Source organism: Alosa sapidissima, chromosome 16 (genome assembly GCF_018492685.1).
Source record: "Alosa sapidissima isolate fAloSap1 chromosome 16, fAloSap1.pri, whole genome shotgun sequence".
NCBI classification, from domain to species: Eukaryota; Metazoa; Chordata; class Actinopteri; order Clupeiformes; family Clupeidae; genus Alosa; species Alosa sapidissima.
The window spans coordinates 24,304,185-24,321,686 of NC_055972.1; the positions used below are offsets into that span (position 1 = coordinate 24,304,185).

General features: G+C 40.4%; 1 protein-coding gene across 1 annotated transcript in view; it reads left to right on the top strand.

The window, feature by feature from the left end:
• The window catches only part of LOC121685425 (CUB and sushi domain-containing protein 1-like), a 295,334-nt gene that overhangs the window by 64,663 nt on the left and 213,169 nt on the right, over positions 1–17,502 (top strand). Inside the window, exon 2 of the mRNA XM_042065939.1 lies at positions 14,888–15,104. Within this exon, the coding sequence (XP_041921873.1) occupies positions 14,888–15,104 (217 nt within the window). The remainder of the gene's footprint in view (positions 1–14,887; positions 15,105–17,502) is intronic.

Consider the following 17,502-nt stretch of genomic DNA (forward strand, 5'->3'; position numbering starts at 1 on the left):
GATCGATGCAGGATCAAGGCAAGCCATGCACATGTACCGCCGACGCCTCAGTCTCTTGCTCTCATTGCATTTCAAGTGGCAGCCTCATTCCCAGGTTGAATATAACTTGTAACTTGCATTACATATGCACATAAAGGATGATAAACTCAATAAGGCGTAATAAATATTTTCTCTGAGTGCTACTGTTGTACTTTAGCTAATGGATAATATGGAGCATTAACTGCAATTCTAATGTGTTAGTGAAAAACATTTGAAGGTTTCATATTTGGATATTACTGTACATAACAAACTGTTGTACAGACAAGTGTGTGCGTGGCAGTTCTTGGTCATGGGATAGTGAGCTTATGTTAAAGTAATTATTTTAAAGTAAGACATTTTAAAGTAAGAAGTTATTTAGGCCGGTGCTATTGCTCAGATTATTGATTTCTCTGAGAAGCTGTGTAATAAGAGGCATAATGTACAATCATCTACTTGTTGTGTCACCTTTCCTGTTTGATAAATTACCTTGTTAGGATACTGTGATCATCACTAGCTAATTTAATCATGTTCCTCATTTATTGATTACTGGTAATTATTTATTGATACATTACAGTAATTATACTATTCTATCAAGATGTTCTAGTCATCAGAGACTAAAGAAATCAGTGGTGTCTCAGTCAGGTAGAAAAGGCCAAGAGACTTTGAACTTGCCAAGCAAATAAGCTTATGGCTTGAACATTTTTCTGTTCAAGTTCTTCAACAAATAGATCCCATTCATGCCCGAGGTTGCTGTGCTCTCTTGGTATACTGTCAGAAATTTATTGGAATAATTTTTGTTTGTTGAAATTCAGATTCTATGTTTTAACTTTGATTTAATTTAAAAGACAGTTTGTCCTTGAGGCAGCATTCAGACCATTTGAGAGTCTTACAAATGCTCCATATAAGCACATTTTGTATCAAATAAATGATAGGTACATCAGATCAGTGTCCTCTTTGGGTAGTTTGCTGTTATATTTTTGATTTTATAGAACATTGGGCTCTTGTTAGAACTTTTTTGAATTATTATTATTGTTGTGTATTATTATAATTATTTATTATTAATATTAGTAGTACAAGAAGTATTAGTGATAGTAGTAGTTGGAATAGTAGTAGTGATAGTAGTAGTCAGATATAAAGTCTGCAACTTAAGTTGGCCAAAACGACATTGATATCTCAAGAATCATTCAAATCAATTATCTTATCTAGACTGGAGGAAGTAGTGCATGTAATGCAAAAGTCGGGATCAGTCAGCAGTTATCTTTCACTGGTACTTTAAAAATACATAAGCATAGTGGTATATGTCAATGTATGTGCCAAAGCAATCCAAGGGTCTCCAATCTTCAGTTTGAACTTCTGCAGCACATGAACAGTGCAGGGCTGTGGCACTCTGCCATCTGGTAACCCAGTGCCAATCTATAGCATGCAAGTGCTGACACAGTGACCTATGCACGGAAAGCAGCGAATGATGCTTGTTTCCTGTGTGCACATTTGATTAATAATATCCAGGAGAAGAGAGGGGAAAACAGGGGAGATCAATCAGGCAGCTGACAGCTTTGTTCCATCAAGCGGCTGAGCTGGCACTGGACGACCAACTGGCATGAGGGTGTTGCAAATGATTAGTGACTTACCTAAATCGTACTGAAGGGACTGATTGGAATATAGACTTGAGCCAAAAAAAGAGCAGGAAGAAGACCAAAAAAAGAGCAGGAAGTAGACCAAAAAAAAAATCCCCATCCTATAACCTTATAGACATGCTTGGCTGATGACCTGGAAACGATGTTTTGTTTTGCTTGTAGATGGATGCTTTTGTGCTCGGGTGGCTGTTATGTCTGCTTGCTCTCTCTCTCTCTCTCTCTCTCTCTCTCTCACACTCTCTCGCTCCTGCTTCCTGTCTGTGTGCAGTGTTGAAGTCACTTGGCTGCCTTTTTGCGTTTTGTCAGGCCAGCGTGCATTTTATGCGTGGTGGGTAATGATGTCAGTTCTGACACCATGTTGATGGGGAGATCATTTCTAAAACATGCGGCGTCATGCACCACAGTGCTGCTCAATGACAGCCTTTCAGGAGTGTGCTTAAGTCCTCCACAAATGCTCCCCTTGCTCTCTTTGATGAGACGACTGACAACGATGCTTTGCTCCCCTTGAATTTCTGATGACTAAAAAGCTTGAAGGCTGAGGGGCATCACGGTTAGGGTAGTGATTGTGTGTATGTATGTGTGTGTGTGTGTGTGTGTGTGTGTGTGTGTGTGTGTGTGTGTGTGTGTGTTTTTGTGTAGGATATTATAGGATTAAATAATTTCACAAATTCAGTAGACATACAGCATTTAACAAATTACACTTTTATTTTGTGTCTGATGTCTTTGGCTTAGTCTTGTTAAAGTCCTATTTATGTCATTGAAACAAAACAAAACGAAGCAATATACCAGAGGGTTATATAAGGAAGCAACATATTAGGTTTTCAAAGACAAAGTAGGTAATTGCTCTACAAACAGACATTTTTAAGTCTAAATGTTAGTGTTTTTGTTAAACCAAACAGAACAACGACAGCAGCAAAACAGTCTTGCGATTTTCCACTGTTCAGACCCATCTTAGTGAGTTATCTGTATGAGGGACTGCTCAATTAATCACACTACCCCGATTTGGACACTATAGTGATGTGTTGCGATTTTATACTTTTTGTATACAGTACTAGCCTCATTGACACCAAACCCTTCTCAGTTGAGATTAAGAGTGGGTCTGGCAAAGGTTCATCGACTTCCAGCAGGGGCATAACTTGCAGTGAAATTAATCTTAAATTGGTGCATTAAACTCTTAACAAATCGTTTCAGAAGTGCGGCAATCTTGTAAACTAAGGCTTTAAACACAGTTGTTTACTTAATTCCAAAGAAATACACGTCCATGCCAGATTAGCGATTGTATTTGTGTGCCCATGTTTTAGGGACATTGGAAATTGGCTTCAATGGCCTCTTGGCCTGGCGGACCAGACGGACCTGCAGAGCAAATCCCAAATTTGCCAACGGTTCGTATGGGTATTCCGAGGCTAATCCAGTACAGTAGCTGAGAATAATATTTTGTTATTGATAAATTGTCTCTAACACTTGTACAATCATGACATATAGCTGAATACATAATTCATACACAGTTCTCCTAAATTAAAACCACTTACAACTTACAAATTAATCTTTCTGAGTAATGTATGAATGGGAATGCACACTCAATCAAACAGCCTTAAGTTGTACAATGAGTATTCTTTCTAATGCAAATATCAGTATCAAAAATGGTGCTAAACAACAAATAAGAGCCACAGCATTTCTGTGTGATATTTCCGAGGAATGAAAATGCTGTGATGAAAATGAAGTGATGATGGGTTTTTTTTTGTTGCTGTCTTCCACCAGACTTGGCCTCTGTGGGAGTCCGCCTCCTCCCTCCTATGAGTGGTGTCCACACGTTAAGTCATTGGCAGGCGGAGATGGAGATGTGTTTGGAAGGTTCCAGAGTGATTAATACGGCCAGGCTGTGTTTAAATTTGAGTCGATTTAGCTGATTATAGAGTCCAGGACAGTCCCCGAGACTGTTTTGTTTTTCTCTCTGTGTGAATCTAGCCAAAGCCAGAGAGCTCACTTACTCCTTAAAAGTGTTGCTAATAGCAACTCTGAGGAAAATTATAGGCATAGCCATAAAACGGTAGCTATTCTTGTCCTGGTCCTCAAAACACTGACAGTAAACAGTAAAAAGCTACCTTTTGGAACGTATCAGCCAAACCTTTAGAGACTGGGGTAACTCGTCATTACTTTTTGGTCACCTCTAAGGAGCAATGTCAGATACTTAGAAGTTTGGTGCAGGACTTGACATGCAAAGCCTCTGAGAACATTTGATAGGGTAAGCAAATTCATGAATAGCAATGTGCTCTTGTAGAAACAGGAATTAGTCAGCTTATGAAAATATCTTTGTAATAATTAGAATGGATGTCAACATAATAATGTAAATTTTTAAATCTTTTTTTGGCAGTTGACCCACAGCTTTTCCCATCCATTTTCAATTTCATCGGTTCAGATCAGCTAATCCCTATATAATTTATGCTTGTTCTGGGCCCTTTCCTCCCCTATTCTCCTACTTTGACCAAACTTTGCGTGGCGGTATCAGGATTAGCCTTCCTGCCGTTTGATAGGGCTTCTTATTTCATTCCAGCCACAGCGACTCAGCTGCGTATCTCTGCTTACATTCTTTTGGCACTTATATCTGACACAAAATCCAATCAAGCTTAGTTGGCTGCTGGTTCTGGCAAAGGTTCTCCCCTCTTATCTTGCCATGCGCCCTTGTCACGCTGACTGCTATAGCAGTTCTATTGCTTTAAACACACTTTGATGCGGGGGAGTTCAAACTATTGATTAATGCGTAGCTCGCAAGCACTTTTTTACTCTACCTGAGAGATGCCACAGAGTCGATAGAAAGTGAGTGGCAGAGTCTGGGACACAACTGGATGTGCTCTGCTCCACAGTCCTACTGTATGCTTTTATGCCATACTTATGGCATAAATTATTAATCTATTGGTTATCTAGGTATAATTTTAGGTAGGAAAGTCTCTGTTGCGTTGCGTTTTTACACGTGTGCTGTAATTTTGCAATGTTTGGTCATATATGCTGCTGTCGTCATGTTCTGTTTTCCATGAATTAGTTATGTTCTCTCATTTCTGCACTTGAGTCATTGATTCAGATGATCTGGCTAAAAGAGAGCCCATTATTGCAATCTGGAAGATGTCTCCAGTGAGGTAATGTGTGCTGAACAGTCAGTTTTACAAATTGTGGTCAATAAGAATTTTGTTCAGGCTGTTAGTCATGTGTTTGCATGCTGGCTAGATGGCCATAGGTTGCATAGAGCCCCTTTCAGGGGTGGAAGGGAGGGAGGTAGAAAGGGAGGGAGAGAAGAAGGGAGCAAGAGAGCAAAAGAGAGAGAAAGAGAGATGGAGAGGGAGAGTGAGGGGAATTTGTTTACTGCATTTGTACGCGATCCCCTCAGTAAGCAACAGTGACGAGGGCGTGTTCCATAAATCCTAACAAACGCAGAGGTGTTTTTTTGTGCCAGGGATGGAATGGAAGGGTGCATGCGAGAGGAAATGACGGGGATATAATGGCATCCATCTCTGCCTCGACTGCTCGCAGCCCGCCGGTCCTTTGTTTTCGTCAGTCATGCATTATTTAGTATCGCCTTAAACATCATCACCGCGCTGTCATGAGGACGTCTACGGCTCATTTCACAAGCCAAGTAACGAGCCAATTTCTTAAAAAATAAGCATCTCCACCCACACTTCTACCGGTGATTTAATTATTGATTAGCCTGTTGCCAGTGTTTGATGTGTGCTGGGTGAAAATGATGTTGGGCCAACTCTGAGAAGGCAGTGTTTTCTCAACTGAAATGTGTTTGCTCTTTCTATTTCTTAAAATGGTACAAAATTGTCTGGAATAAAGATTGATTATCCCAGACAACAAAAACACAAACCCAAGAAATTGGAGACCTGAGTGTAATGATAGTGACCTGACATTGCTTGCTAATTGCAAGACAATTTAAATCAATGTTTTATTTATTTATTTATTTATTTTATTTTTCAAATATGTCTGCTTATTTTATTTCATTGCAACCAACCATTGCATAATTCATTGCAACCAACCATTGCATTTAGTGCAGAATTACACAGAACTATAACTGATGTAACCATGGAAACCAAGGATTAAAAGGAGCCTTTATTGCAACTTTAGTCAAGAGAGACGACGGCCAAGATGAACTGTGGCTGCAATCTGTCAATCTCTAATCCAAAATGGTCATTGTAATCGCTCTATAATATTGTAATTACACATCTTTTTGATCTGTCTGTAAATGGGGGCTGTGTTCCTCTGGTTTGCATAGCCAGTAGGTGTATCAAAGTTGCTGAATTGCAGGAGTGGAGGGGTGCTGTGACCTGCAGCAAACCTTCATGTTGGTGAGCTCACGCCTGCATCAGTAACTGTCGTCTGCATATAACTTTGTGAGCAGAAACAAAGAAGCTGTGATGATCTAAATGATTCGGGTGTGGCGGGTGCTGCTGCAGGAACCAAACCGAGATGTGTCCTATTTTAGGTGTGGACTCCTTCCACCCAAATGTCACATTAAGCTAATGAATTATGCATAGCTTACTTTATCTCTCAAAGAATTTAACTTGCACAGATGCCATTAAGTATGTCTTAACACAGAAATACCACAGCATTACAGCACCACAGAAAGGCTGTGTTCTCAATTCCTCTCAAAACACTCTTGCCTCACTCTTATGTTTCAATATCTTATTTTCAATATTTTAGTTTCTATGTATGTACATATACTCTAAAACGGTGTATCAGGTATTTATGTGTTATTATTGTTGTTGTTGTTGTTTATTGCAGTGGTTCCCTGTTGTTGTAAGTATAGTTAAAGACAGAGGATGTGAGGCCTGCATCCCTGTGTCATGTTTTGTCTGACACACAGCACCATGAAAGGGCCGGAGGCTCTCCCGGCGCACATCTCCGAGGGATCCCTTTTAATCAGCGCCTTCAGTGTCCCTATCGCTGCACACAGTCAGCATGTATGCAGGCAGAGCACCAGGCCACATACTGTACAAATACTGAGTTGTGTGTGTGTGTGTGTGTGTTTGTGTGTGTGTGTGTGTGTGTGTGTGTGTGTGTGTGTGTGTGTGTGTGTGTGTGTTGTGTGTTGTGCGTGTGTGTGTGTTTGTGTGTGTGTGTTTGTGTGTGTGTGTTGGTTGTGTGGGTGTGCGTGTGTGTGTGTGAGTGTGTGTGTGTGTGTGAGTGTGTGTTGTGTGTGGGTGTGTGTGTGTGTTTAAATCACAGTCTTTGCTTAGGTTATGAGTAAGGTTCACAGACACCAATAACAAGCGGGCTACTGTAGCATGATACAGCTAAAAAAAGACACAGAGACAGAGGGATGGTGGTTAGAGAGGGAAAAAGAGATAGAGAATGAGAAGTTGAAAGAGAGAGAGAGAGAGAGATGGACAGAGCATGGTACAGTGACAGACAGATTCTGTGAGGGAGAGTGTGTTGTTGTTTAGAGCACTCAAAAGCTCAAAAGCACTGCAGGGCATTTCTTCTGTCTTTTCTCTTTGGATGAAGGCACTCTGGGAGCAGTGGAATGGAAGGGGGCTCTCTTCAATTTAACATGGGAGTGGGCTGCATGGCCAAGGTGTTTCAGGATAGGTGCATGACATCTTCAGAAACCTCCACTCGAGCTTGCACACAATCACACAATGTTTGTATCACTGTGCACCTCTTCCTGCTTGTTGGAGGAGTGGTCACCGAGTTGCTTTGATAAACCTGTGGCCTTGGTCACAGTGCTAAAAGGACATCTTGATAATGTGGGCTATAACAGCAAGCACGGGTTAAAGGTTTGTTTGTACATTAATGTTGCATTTTTGAACACAAGTAAAATCCATTTGTCGTAAATCACCGCAAGGAAAAGGCAAAGACTGCATAAATAAAAAAAACAACAATTGATTGTTGACTTTCATGCATGAGGCATTGCTCACATGCACACACACACACACACACACACACATACACATACAAACACACGCACACATGCACACACGCCTGCACGCACGCACACACGTATGCACGCACACACTCACACTCACCACACACAAACATACTAATACTCACAGGCAAACACATAAGTGAACTGAACACACCACTTAAGCAGCCAAGAGCAATAAATAAGATGATTAAAAGGACTGGAACAATATCTAAGCAGACTTTATTTCACTGTTGTCCCAATTAATTCTCTTTTGATAGTACTATAAGTGTGTTAAGTCCCAAAACATATTCTTTAGCACTCTGCTAGATCTCATTACAAAACTGAGGTGATCAGCCATACCGTATACCCATTGTGAATAAAATGAAAAGATTCATTCTCCAAAGGACTTTTCAGGAAGGAAGGCTACTGGATACTTACCCCCACTGCCTGCGGATCACATCAGTAGGCCTATACAGTATTACAAATACACCACCATGTGTTTTCTAACCACATTTTGACTCCTCTACTTGTATTTATTACTGCACAGCCTATTATGCCAGCTTACACAGAGTGAGTGCTACATTTAGTTGATTAAACCCTCCTTTGACCAGAGTATTGATATTAAGATTTTCATCTCAATCCCTGGAGAGCCTAGGCCAAACATATACTATGCTTGCATATGCTGCAATGGACTGTTGCCAACTGAACGTCATTAAAACAACTCTTTCTGTGCCTTCCTCTTGACATACTAGTGGGCATGAGGTATAACAGGCCATACGTTAAGGGACTATTAGCCTAATGCTATGGTCATTGAGCACAAGGCTGTAGGTTTGCGGCACCCAAATTTATTACAAAGTCCAGCACTTAGGGGCAGTAGAAGTTATCTAAAATCTATTAAGAATCTAAGATTTGTTGGACTAACACAATATGTTGTGCAGTATTGTAGTTTTATTACAGTAGGTAGGTAAGGCTTCTTCAAGGTGCACTTTCCATGTGATATGAAGCACTCTGTAGCAATGGATCATGATGTGTCAAGTAGTAACATTGCAATTAACAGAATCTCACGCATCTCTTGAACTCAGTTGATTTACGTGTTTCTTGCTTGTTAATGGTGCCTGTTGTTGGTAACCCAGGTTCAATTAACTAAATGAAAAAAAAACATGTCAATGGTTTGCTCAGTGGTTTTGCAGCTATCTTTTAAAAAAAGCAAGAACATTCAATCCATCGTCACTGACCACACTTATGAAGATGCACCCATTCTGCCTCTGGTCACCAGAAGGAGCTTTAGTAAAGTGCTGTAGATTAAATGTGTTCTTGGGTCTGAGTTAACTGTTGAAGCTTTTTTTTAAACAAAAGTCTAATTAACAATAGCCAGTCAAAAACTCCTCTCAAGGCATTTGCACTTGTATGCGTAATTAGTGGGTGGTATTGGCCTGGAACAAGTGGGACGAGAGAGAGCATGCAGAATGTGTGGCTCAGCAACATTGTGCTGGGCATTTCTCTGGTTGCTATTGTGCTGAATTCTCAGTGGAGTAAGTGACTAAACAGTCACCCAGAGCAGAAATCCTCTTTTCCATGGGTTAAAGCAACACACGCCGAAATTTTGCTTCTTACTGTTTCTGTGCCTGGCAAAATTCTGGAATAAGATAGCAGTAACAAAAGCATTTTCTTACACAGGGATTGCAAAAATAGATTAAAAAACAGTATTCTTCATAACTCTGGAATTAATTAATATAATAACACATTATACAACAGTCTCAGTGACACTGCCTGAGTAATCAAGATATTCGTGCAAAAGTGGATTTGCCATGTCTTTGCTATTTGTAATTGTCATTATGATTAGACGCCTAAAACGCCATACTACGCTATTATAATTTCCTGCTAAACATCTGGCATGCATGGACGGATTATGAACTTTCATTGTCACATATGTGGGAGGGGGGGGGGGGGGGGGGGGGTTGGGCATCCTCCCCCAGAACTGTATTCTGGTGCATTTTGGTGATGGCCAATACTTTAATTCAATCAGATTTATAGCCTACATACTGATTTGTTGATATTGAGGCAGTGATTCCATGCAAAGGCTTGGGCTTCAGGGCCCCCTGACCCCTTGGGCCCCTGGGCCTGGGCCCGGTAGGCCCGTGCAGTAATCCATCCCTGCTGGCATGAAACATAAAACATGACTCAAGAATGAGTAGCCACAGAGAAGCTCACTGTTGACAAGCAATCTGACAGCTGTTGCTAGCTGATAGATGCAGTAGGAAGGAGAATCATGTCTTTCTGATATACCAGCAAGACAATAACCTTCAATCATGCCAATAACCTTCAATCAAGTCAATTTGGACAGACAGAGCTTCATGGTAAATTCAGAAAAGCAGCCTTCATAACAATGATCTTATATAACGTTTCATAAATATAAATAAATAAACTGTAAAGCAATTTGTGATTCTCCAGGATGTTGGCAAGCAGGTTGAAAGGCTGGTTCTCTGTAGCCAGCCAGGCTAGGGCTGTAGAGAGCGTATGATTCTCAAGTTTCAACAAGTTTGTTTACCATCCATCAGAATGACTTCGAAGCTGTTATATCAAGTTAAAAAACTAGCATGGAGGCCTTTCAACAACATACATGTACATTGTTTTTTTAGCCTTGCCAAACGCAGTCACAAAGCATTTTTGGCACTCAAAACTACATATTTCGCCTTTAATGCCATTTTGTGTCACCCTATGCAATTATATAGGCATGCCCAATCTGATTAAATGCATTATTAACAGAGACACAGCTGACAGATACATCTATTTTTTGTAGCTCTATTTTACTGCAGTGTGATAATTCTTCCAACATTCCAACATTCTTCCATTCTTTGTTGTTGAAGACAACAAAGCATTAATCATGAATGTCATTTTTAATTTTGTGTATGAAATTATGAGCCTGTTTTTCTTCCCCAGTGTAAACCATTCCAGTGCGTGACCCCCACTTTGGTCTTTCTCTCAAAGAAATGAGCAGAAACCTGGTGAGCACCAACATGGTGATAACACCTATAAATCAATACCATTGGTAGGACAATTAAGATGTAGTTCATCTTTCAGAATACAAGGTTAGTACACAAGGGCAGACTCACATGCAGGGCAAAGAATCCAATCCATAAATGTATTTAATTTGCAATAAATCAGAGCTTTGCTGAGCAGACAGATGAATTGAATACTTCATCATAAAAAAAATCCCAAATAATGCATTATGCAACATTATTTTGTAAATTTGATTTGCAAGAAATTCACAGTACAGATATTAGCGGAAGTACAATCTGTAAGGTTAAAGTAATTTTTGTTGATCCTGTCGACAGTCAACAGATGTTGCAGTTGTTATGCACCGCTTTCTCTTTTTGGACACACATAATAAAGTTATTTAGCAAGCAATGCTTGCAATCTGCTTCATAAGCCACAACCTTGTTGTGAACATGCCTTGGTCTCCCATTAATCATCAAGTAACGCAATCTTGTATTGTGTCATATTATCATTATCTGTAATCTTTCTTGACCACTCTCAGAATGACAGATACCATAACAGCTTAGGCCACATTACAAAATCACACTCTCATGGGTATTTCTGGCATCATTTTATCTAAACTCAATATCCAAAAAGCATTATAAACATATTTACCGGTATACATGTTTATAAAGCATTTATACCACATCATAACATCTGACATATCTATTTAACTATGTATAAATAGACATGACTGCATTTATAAGGCATTGTGATGTTGTATAAGCATTACCCAACTAATGTTATGACTAATGCTGTGACAATCATCAGGATAATATATGACATCTGCCATGACATCAATATGACTTGATTGTGTTTGTCTTATGACAAAGGGGTCATGTTCATGGGTAGTGTTGCCCACTTTATTAACTTACTCATAGCTCACGAACAAGTGATGAACAAATTCCCAACTAAATCCTATTTTGTTGACACAGCAGCATTGGCAGGTTGCCAAGCTTTTAAACCTACAGTTTGAACAGAGCCAGCGTCATCTGATCACAGTCTGGATGTTTTCAGCCATATTTTGTGTACTCATCGAACATCAGCTGTTTGGAGAGATGGTTTACTCCATCTGTGTTCGGCGAGAGTAAAAATATAATTATCTAGAATTTGCTGTCATGCTGTCACAAAGCATGTACATTTGGGCAAAGTTTTTTTTAAAAGTTGAATTACTTGTAATTGATGCTCAATTTTTACATTTTAGGGACTTGCAGATTTGTATTTAGCTGTGTAATCCTTTCCTGCATTATATTGGCTACACAATATTTATTTTGCTAAAGCTTGAGGGGTTTCAGCGTCAATTTCTCCTTAAGAAAGTAGCCCTCATTAACCTCTCGCATGCATCATTGATTGCTAATTTCCTGTGTGATTGTTACAGTTCACATTGGATTGTAAATGCGTTTTTAATGGGTTAATTACTGTCACTTCATAACATTGCATGCAGACTTAAATGGAAGTAAGATGAGGTTGTGAAGTTATTCACAACAACAAATGAATTGGTGGATTGGCTGATGAACACTGATTGGCGACAGTGGTGTTGTGACTATGGAGACTTTTTGCACTCCCCAAACAAATCAACATGGCTGCTCCAAACGTCCAAATCTTGTTAGCCCATTTGTGTAGTGGACGCGATGCATGCAAATTACTATTGTGACCAACATTGCATGAATATAAACCATACCTCTCCATGTTTCCGCAGGGGTTGCCGCAAAAAGAACCCATTGACAAATATGTTTGTGCCTATGTATACACAGACAGTTTGCAATCAATTATATTGACTGGAATATGGTCCTTATTGGTGGTTCTAACTTTGATGCTGGATGTGTTTGATTGTGCACCATCGTGGCTCACTGGATAAGCAAGGTGGCATTGCGGTGTAGAGTTTTTGTTGCCTTTTTTCTGTTATTTTATGTAATTTATGATAGTGAGAGTAATTATGATATGAATTTGTCATAGGACTTAATATATGTCTCTTAGTTATATACATTAGTAACTACCTTCATACAGTACAGTAATATTCTGGGCATTACACACGCCATGTATAAACTGAGAGTTGTATGCAAATAATAATAGTAATAATAATAAAAAAAGTCTATTGACTGTACCCATAGCTACAGTGCCCAATAGCCCAATAAATCAGAATCAGATCATGCTTTAATCAGGAAGATGGATGAAGAAAATAAATGGATTCCCATGTATAGCCAGCCCCCTTGTATTACTAACCTCATGAAGAAATTTAGCAAAAACAATGTATAAACCTTGGTCAATGGGCTGGAAATTAAAGTAGCCAATATGTAGTGGAACAGAATATACCTCCATAAGCAGTTATATTGGGTTAGGGTGAGGGTCTGAACACTGAGGGTCAATGTACTGTTACATACAGTACTTAAAATGATGGTGTTACACACCAGTAACAATGTCAATATAACATAAACTATAACTGAATTTTTATTTATATTGATATATCTCATACAAATTGATGATGAGTCCACAGATTCAAGTTTTAGCCTCAGTAATGTTTAGCAAAGTCATTTTAGGCAAGTCCCTCCACTCAGCAGTCATATTGTAATGCTTTTTGGGCACTTTGGGCATCTATTTTGGCAGAAATGCGCATGTGCAAGGCTTTACGACACCAACCTTGCTCCAGCGGCGAGAACACAACTCATGATTGGCATGATGTATTCACAACACAGCACATGCACAATATATTCACATGTCGAACTGTTGTTGTTGAAGGGGTGGGATATGTGTAGACAACTGCCATATTGGCGTTACAAACTAACCCCATGCATTTCTATGGAGGATTTTTTGAGTGCTGTGTCTCCTCATTAGAAAGTCTCTGTGTTTGGCAAATGACCCTAGTCTTTTGGTCACCAATACCAATTCTGTTACTGTTTTTGTGAACAGTTTCTTTTTGTCACTTTCCCCCCAAAAGTAGGACAACTTGAACTTCCTATAGTCAACACACGCCTTTGATCAACACGTCGTATGGTCTCATCCCCACGACAGAGGTGTTTGCTTCTTCTATTTCCTCTGGACTTTTCCACTCTCCCGTAGCATGCCTAGACGGATCCCACGTGTATCCGAACGGCCTCCCACTGCGCTTGCTTCAACTAAAAAGCGTTGTCACAAACACGCATCGTCGCAACTGAGTCTGGGCTGCGCTGGGACCAAAGCCATCAATGTCCTCTGCTCAGAAAGCATGCTGTAGAAATGTCACAACATGCAAATAGACTGTGCTCTCATTTGCATACAGAGGACACAAAACACAATCCATCTATGGTGGTAAATGCTGTTAGGTAGAGGGATGCACCCCATTAATATAAACTTGTAGTTGCATCTCTTTGTTAACAGTGGGCTTTTGGTAAATGCATCTATCACAAGCAAACAGATTCTTGACCAACAATTGTAGCTATTTCAAGTTTAAATTCCTTCGACTGGATGAAGACCTATAGATCCTATAAATGTCAGTACTTTCAACACATCCATACACTGCACACATACACTTTCTTTTTGGTCCCTTTAGTTGATTGTTCTCTAACCTCTTGTATGGTTTACTGTTGGGCAAGCTGTTGTTGACATAGTAGCTTCTCTTCCATACAAGCACAACATTCTTACCTACTTAAACAGTTAGGCTACTTTTCCAGATATGTGTAAGGGACTTAATATAGGGAAATAATACAGTATTATGCAGCATAAGCAGCATTACTCAGTGCATGTTTCTGTGATGTACTCCTGGGACCATTTCTCCAGGGGGCTGTGTAGCTTGGACCTCACATGTTGGTTTATTTGTGTTACTTTTAAAAGTGGCGAATGTTTTAAAATTAGTCCTTTAAATCTGAGTCAAATATATTAGGTCAAAGCGTTTTGGAATTTACAAAATAGGAACTCTTTCTTGATGAATGTACTGAAGGAAAATTCACTGACTTACCTTTAATTGGCAGCCTGTGTTTTCCTACCCCATTAACAATTAATGCTGGAATTATTGACTAGAATTCCTCAAAGTAGTTTCGGTGTAAATAGACCCACTCTCAGCACAAAGTTGCTTCAGGTTGTTGGTTTTGAGAATTGAACTCTCTCCTTTGCAAAGGTTTCCAGGAGAAGAATTATGTTTCTCAAACCAAAATTCTGTGTGCAGTTATTCTTTTGCATTGTAATTGTGTTGGATTTTAATTTAAATGATTTCTCATGCCTGTGTGATGTCAATGCAAAATGTATGCAGAGGTGCTGTGTTCACAGGTGCTGTGGCATTGTGGAAAGCTAAAGCTGTGGTTTAAATGTTGGTGTTTTGTCATCCTCGCAGGTCAACCTTGTGGCGGCATAGTGCAAGGTCTCAATGGAACCATAGAGAGTCCAGGCTTTCCCCATGGCTACCCGAACTATGCTAACTGCACCTGGATCATTGTGACAGGGGAGCGGAACAGGATACAGCTCTCCTTCCACACCTTCGCTCTAGAGGAGGATTTTGACATCGTCTCCATTTATGATGGACAACCACTGCCTGGCAACTTGAAAATGAGGTGAGATCTCGCCTTCATGTCCTATGCACTGAAGTCTATTATGGGTTTGGCTATTCATAACAGACACACACACACACACACACACACACACACACACACACACACACACACACACACACACACACAAACACACACACACACACACACACACATACACACGCCAACACAGCTGTACACCATGGTTTATGATAAACTTCAAAATGATTTGTAATCTCAGTAGAATGTTTACATATGTATCAAGCTTGAAAAATGTCCTACGATTCAGTTTGGCATTATCCACAGTATATGTTGGAGTAGACAGGTTTGTGCTTTTATTGCCATGGTCCTGGAAAAAGCAAAAAAAAAAAACAACAACAAAAAAACCCAAACAATTGTGCACCTTGTTTCCCAACTCACCCCAACACACACACTGAGCCTGTACATTTGTAACACCTGTTTTCTGCTTTTTCTTGGATTACTCGCATCCGTCCAGCATGCTGCCGAAGGTGCATCTGCGAAGGCACAAAAACATCTTTGAGCCGTGCCAAGGTTGCACTTACAACTTTTGAGGAGTGCCATTGGGCTCCTGATGGGCAGTGCAGACGCACAGGGGCCTGTAATGGAGTGGACGATCAATAGGCACTCGGGGGGGGGGGATGGGGTGCAGTAGCTTTGAGTGAAAATGAACGGCCTATAATTAGAAGCAGGGTGCTTTTAAATGTCAGATGATTAACACATGGGTTTGCATAGGGATAGCCTCCAAGGGAAGGAGGATAGATAGGAAGGCTAATGATGCTGGAGATTGTTGTGGCAAAACAACCTTTCAAATTGTTTAAATCTCTTTTTCTTTCTCGCTCACCAAGAGAATGGTTGCAAACGTGTGTCATTGGGAGACGGAGAGTTTGACCCTGACAGTGGTATTTAGTCGGAGTGCCTTTAAAGTGGGTGATGCAGGTTTGACGCGGGTTGCTGTTGTCTCATGAGGAGAGGGGGGAAGATGTATGGAGGCTTTGCTTAGGCTCCGCTGTTGCATTTGTTCCCATTACAAGAGCCGCAGTAATGGCTCTGTCTAAGTGGACCATTTGCCATCAACACACAGAGTTATACAGACACTTAAACACACGCGCACGCCCGCACATACACACACACACACACACACACACACACACACACGCGTGCACACACAAACACACACACACTCACACACGGTGAGAGAGACTGAAACAGCAAGGAGACTCAGCCATTCTCTTGTCATCTCCCTGTAACTGCACAAAGGGCTTCAGAGAGAGAGAGATGCAGTATTGACTAAAAAAGAAGTCCACACGCAAGTATCATCGTGAAGTTGCAAATCTCCGCTGAAGAACGTCACCGTAATATGAGGATGCACAATGAGGAAGGAATGTCTTACAGTAGTTGTGACAGACTAAAAAGGACAAAATGGTTGTGTGTTGTGTGTGTGTGTGTGTGTGTGTGTATGTGGGGGGGAGGTGGGGGGCTGTCAGAGTGCCACTGAATTAGCTGGAGACAAGCTGTAAGTGAATGTCGCAGACAGCTAATGTGCTCTGATCGGAGAGGGAATGCATTTAGAGGGAAGTAACCGACAAATAATGCATATGCTTTGGCAGAGACTGAATCATCCTAATTAGGGATAGTGGCAACACACAAGTGCCTGCATTACTGTAAATTATGACCCTCGTAGCCAAGTGCATCCGAGTAGGCCGCTTCCCCCCAGTGAGGGATCGGGCCCTATTTGCGGTATGTGGAACACCAAACAATGTGTTTTCAGTTGCGGGAGATATTTTTGCCACAGCCGGGGAGTGTCTGATCCATAAGCCGGGTATGGAACATTGCGTCGTTTCTGGGGAACATTGGATGGAGAGGAGGGGCATAGGGGTTGGGGGGTTGTTGGACTAACAGATAGAAGTTTTCCATCATGTATTCTGTGTCTGAAAACATATTCTGCATTCTGTCTGTATCTCCTGTGCTGTTTGTACATAAAATAAGCCATCTTTCTGAATTTTATGTTACTCCATCTCATTAATTCTCTATTCACAGGCTGTTCACATAAGCTTAATGAACTTCTTATTGCCATTTTAAGTGGTTTTGAGGAGAATAAAAAAAACTGCTAGAGGGTGTTTAAAAACTCTTTGCCTCTCTGTCCTCTTAGAAAGCAAGGACTGAATTGGTGTTGCCATCATAAAAAAGGGGATTATTGCATGAAATATCACACAATTCAATCAAGTAATTACAGTAAGTCATCTTTGCATTGTCTTGATCATCTTCTTTAAGAGGGCGATTATTCGCTCCCATCCTCCAACGGTAGTGGAACGTGAAGTGCACATTGTGGTGTAATAGTATGTATAGAGTTAATGTTAACTGTAATATATGTCCTCATAAATTAATTACCTTTTGGTCGTAA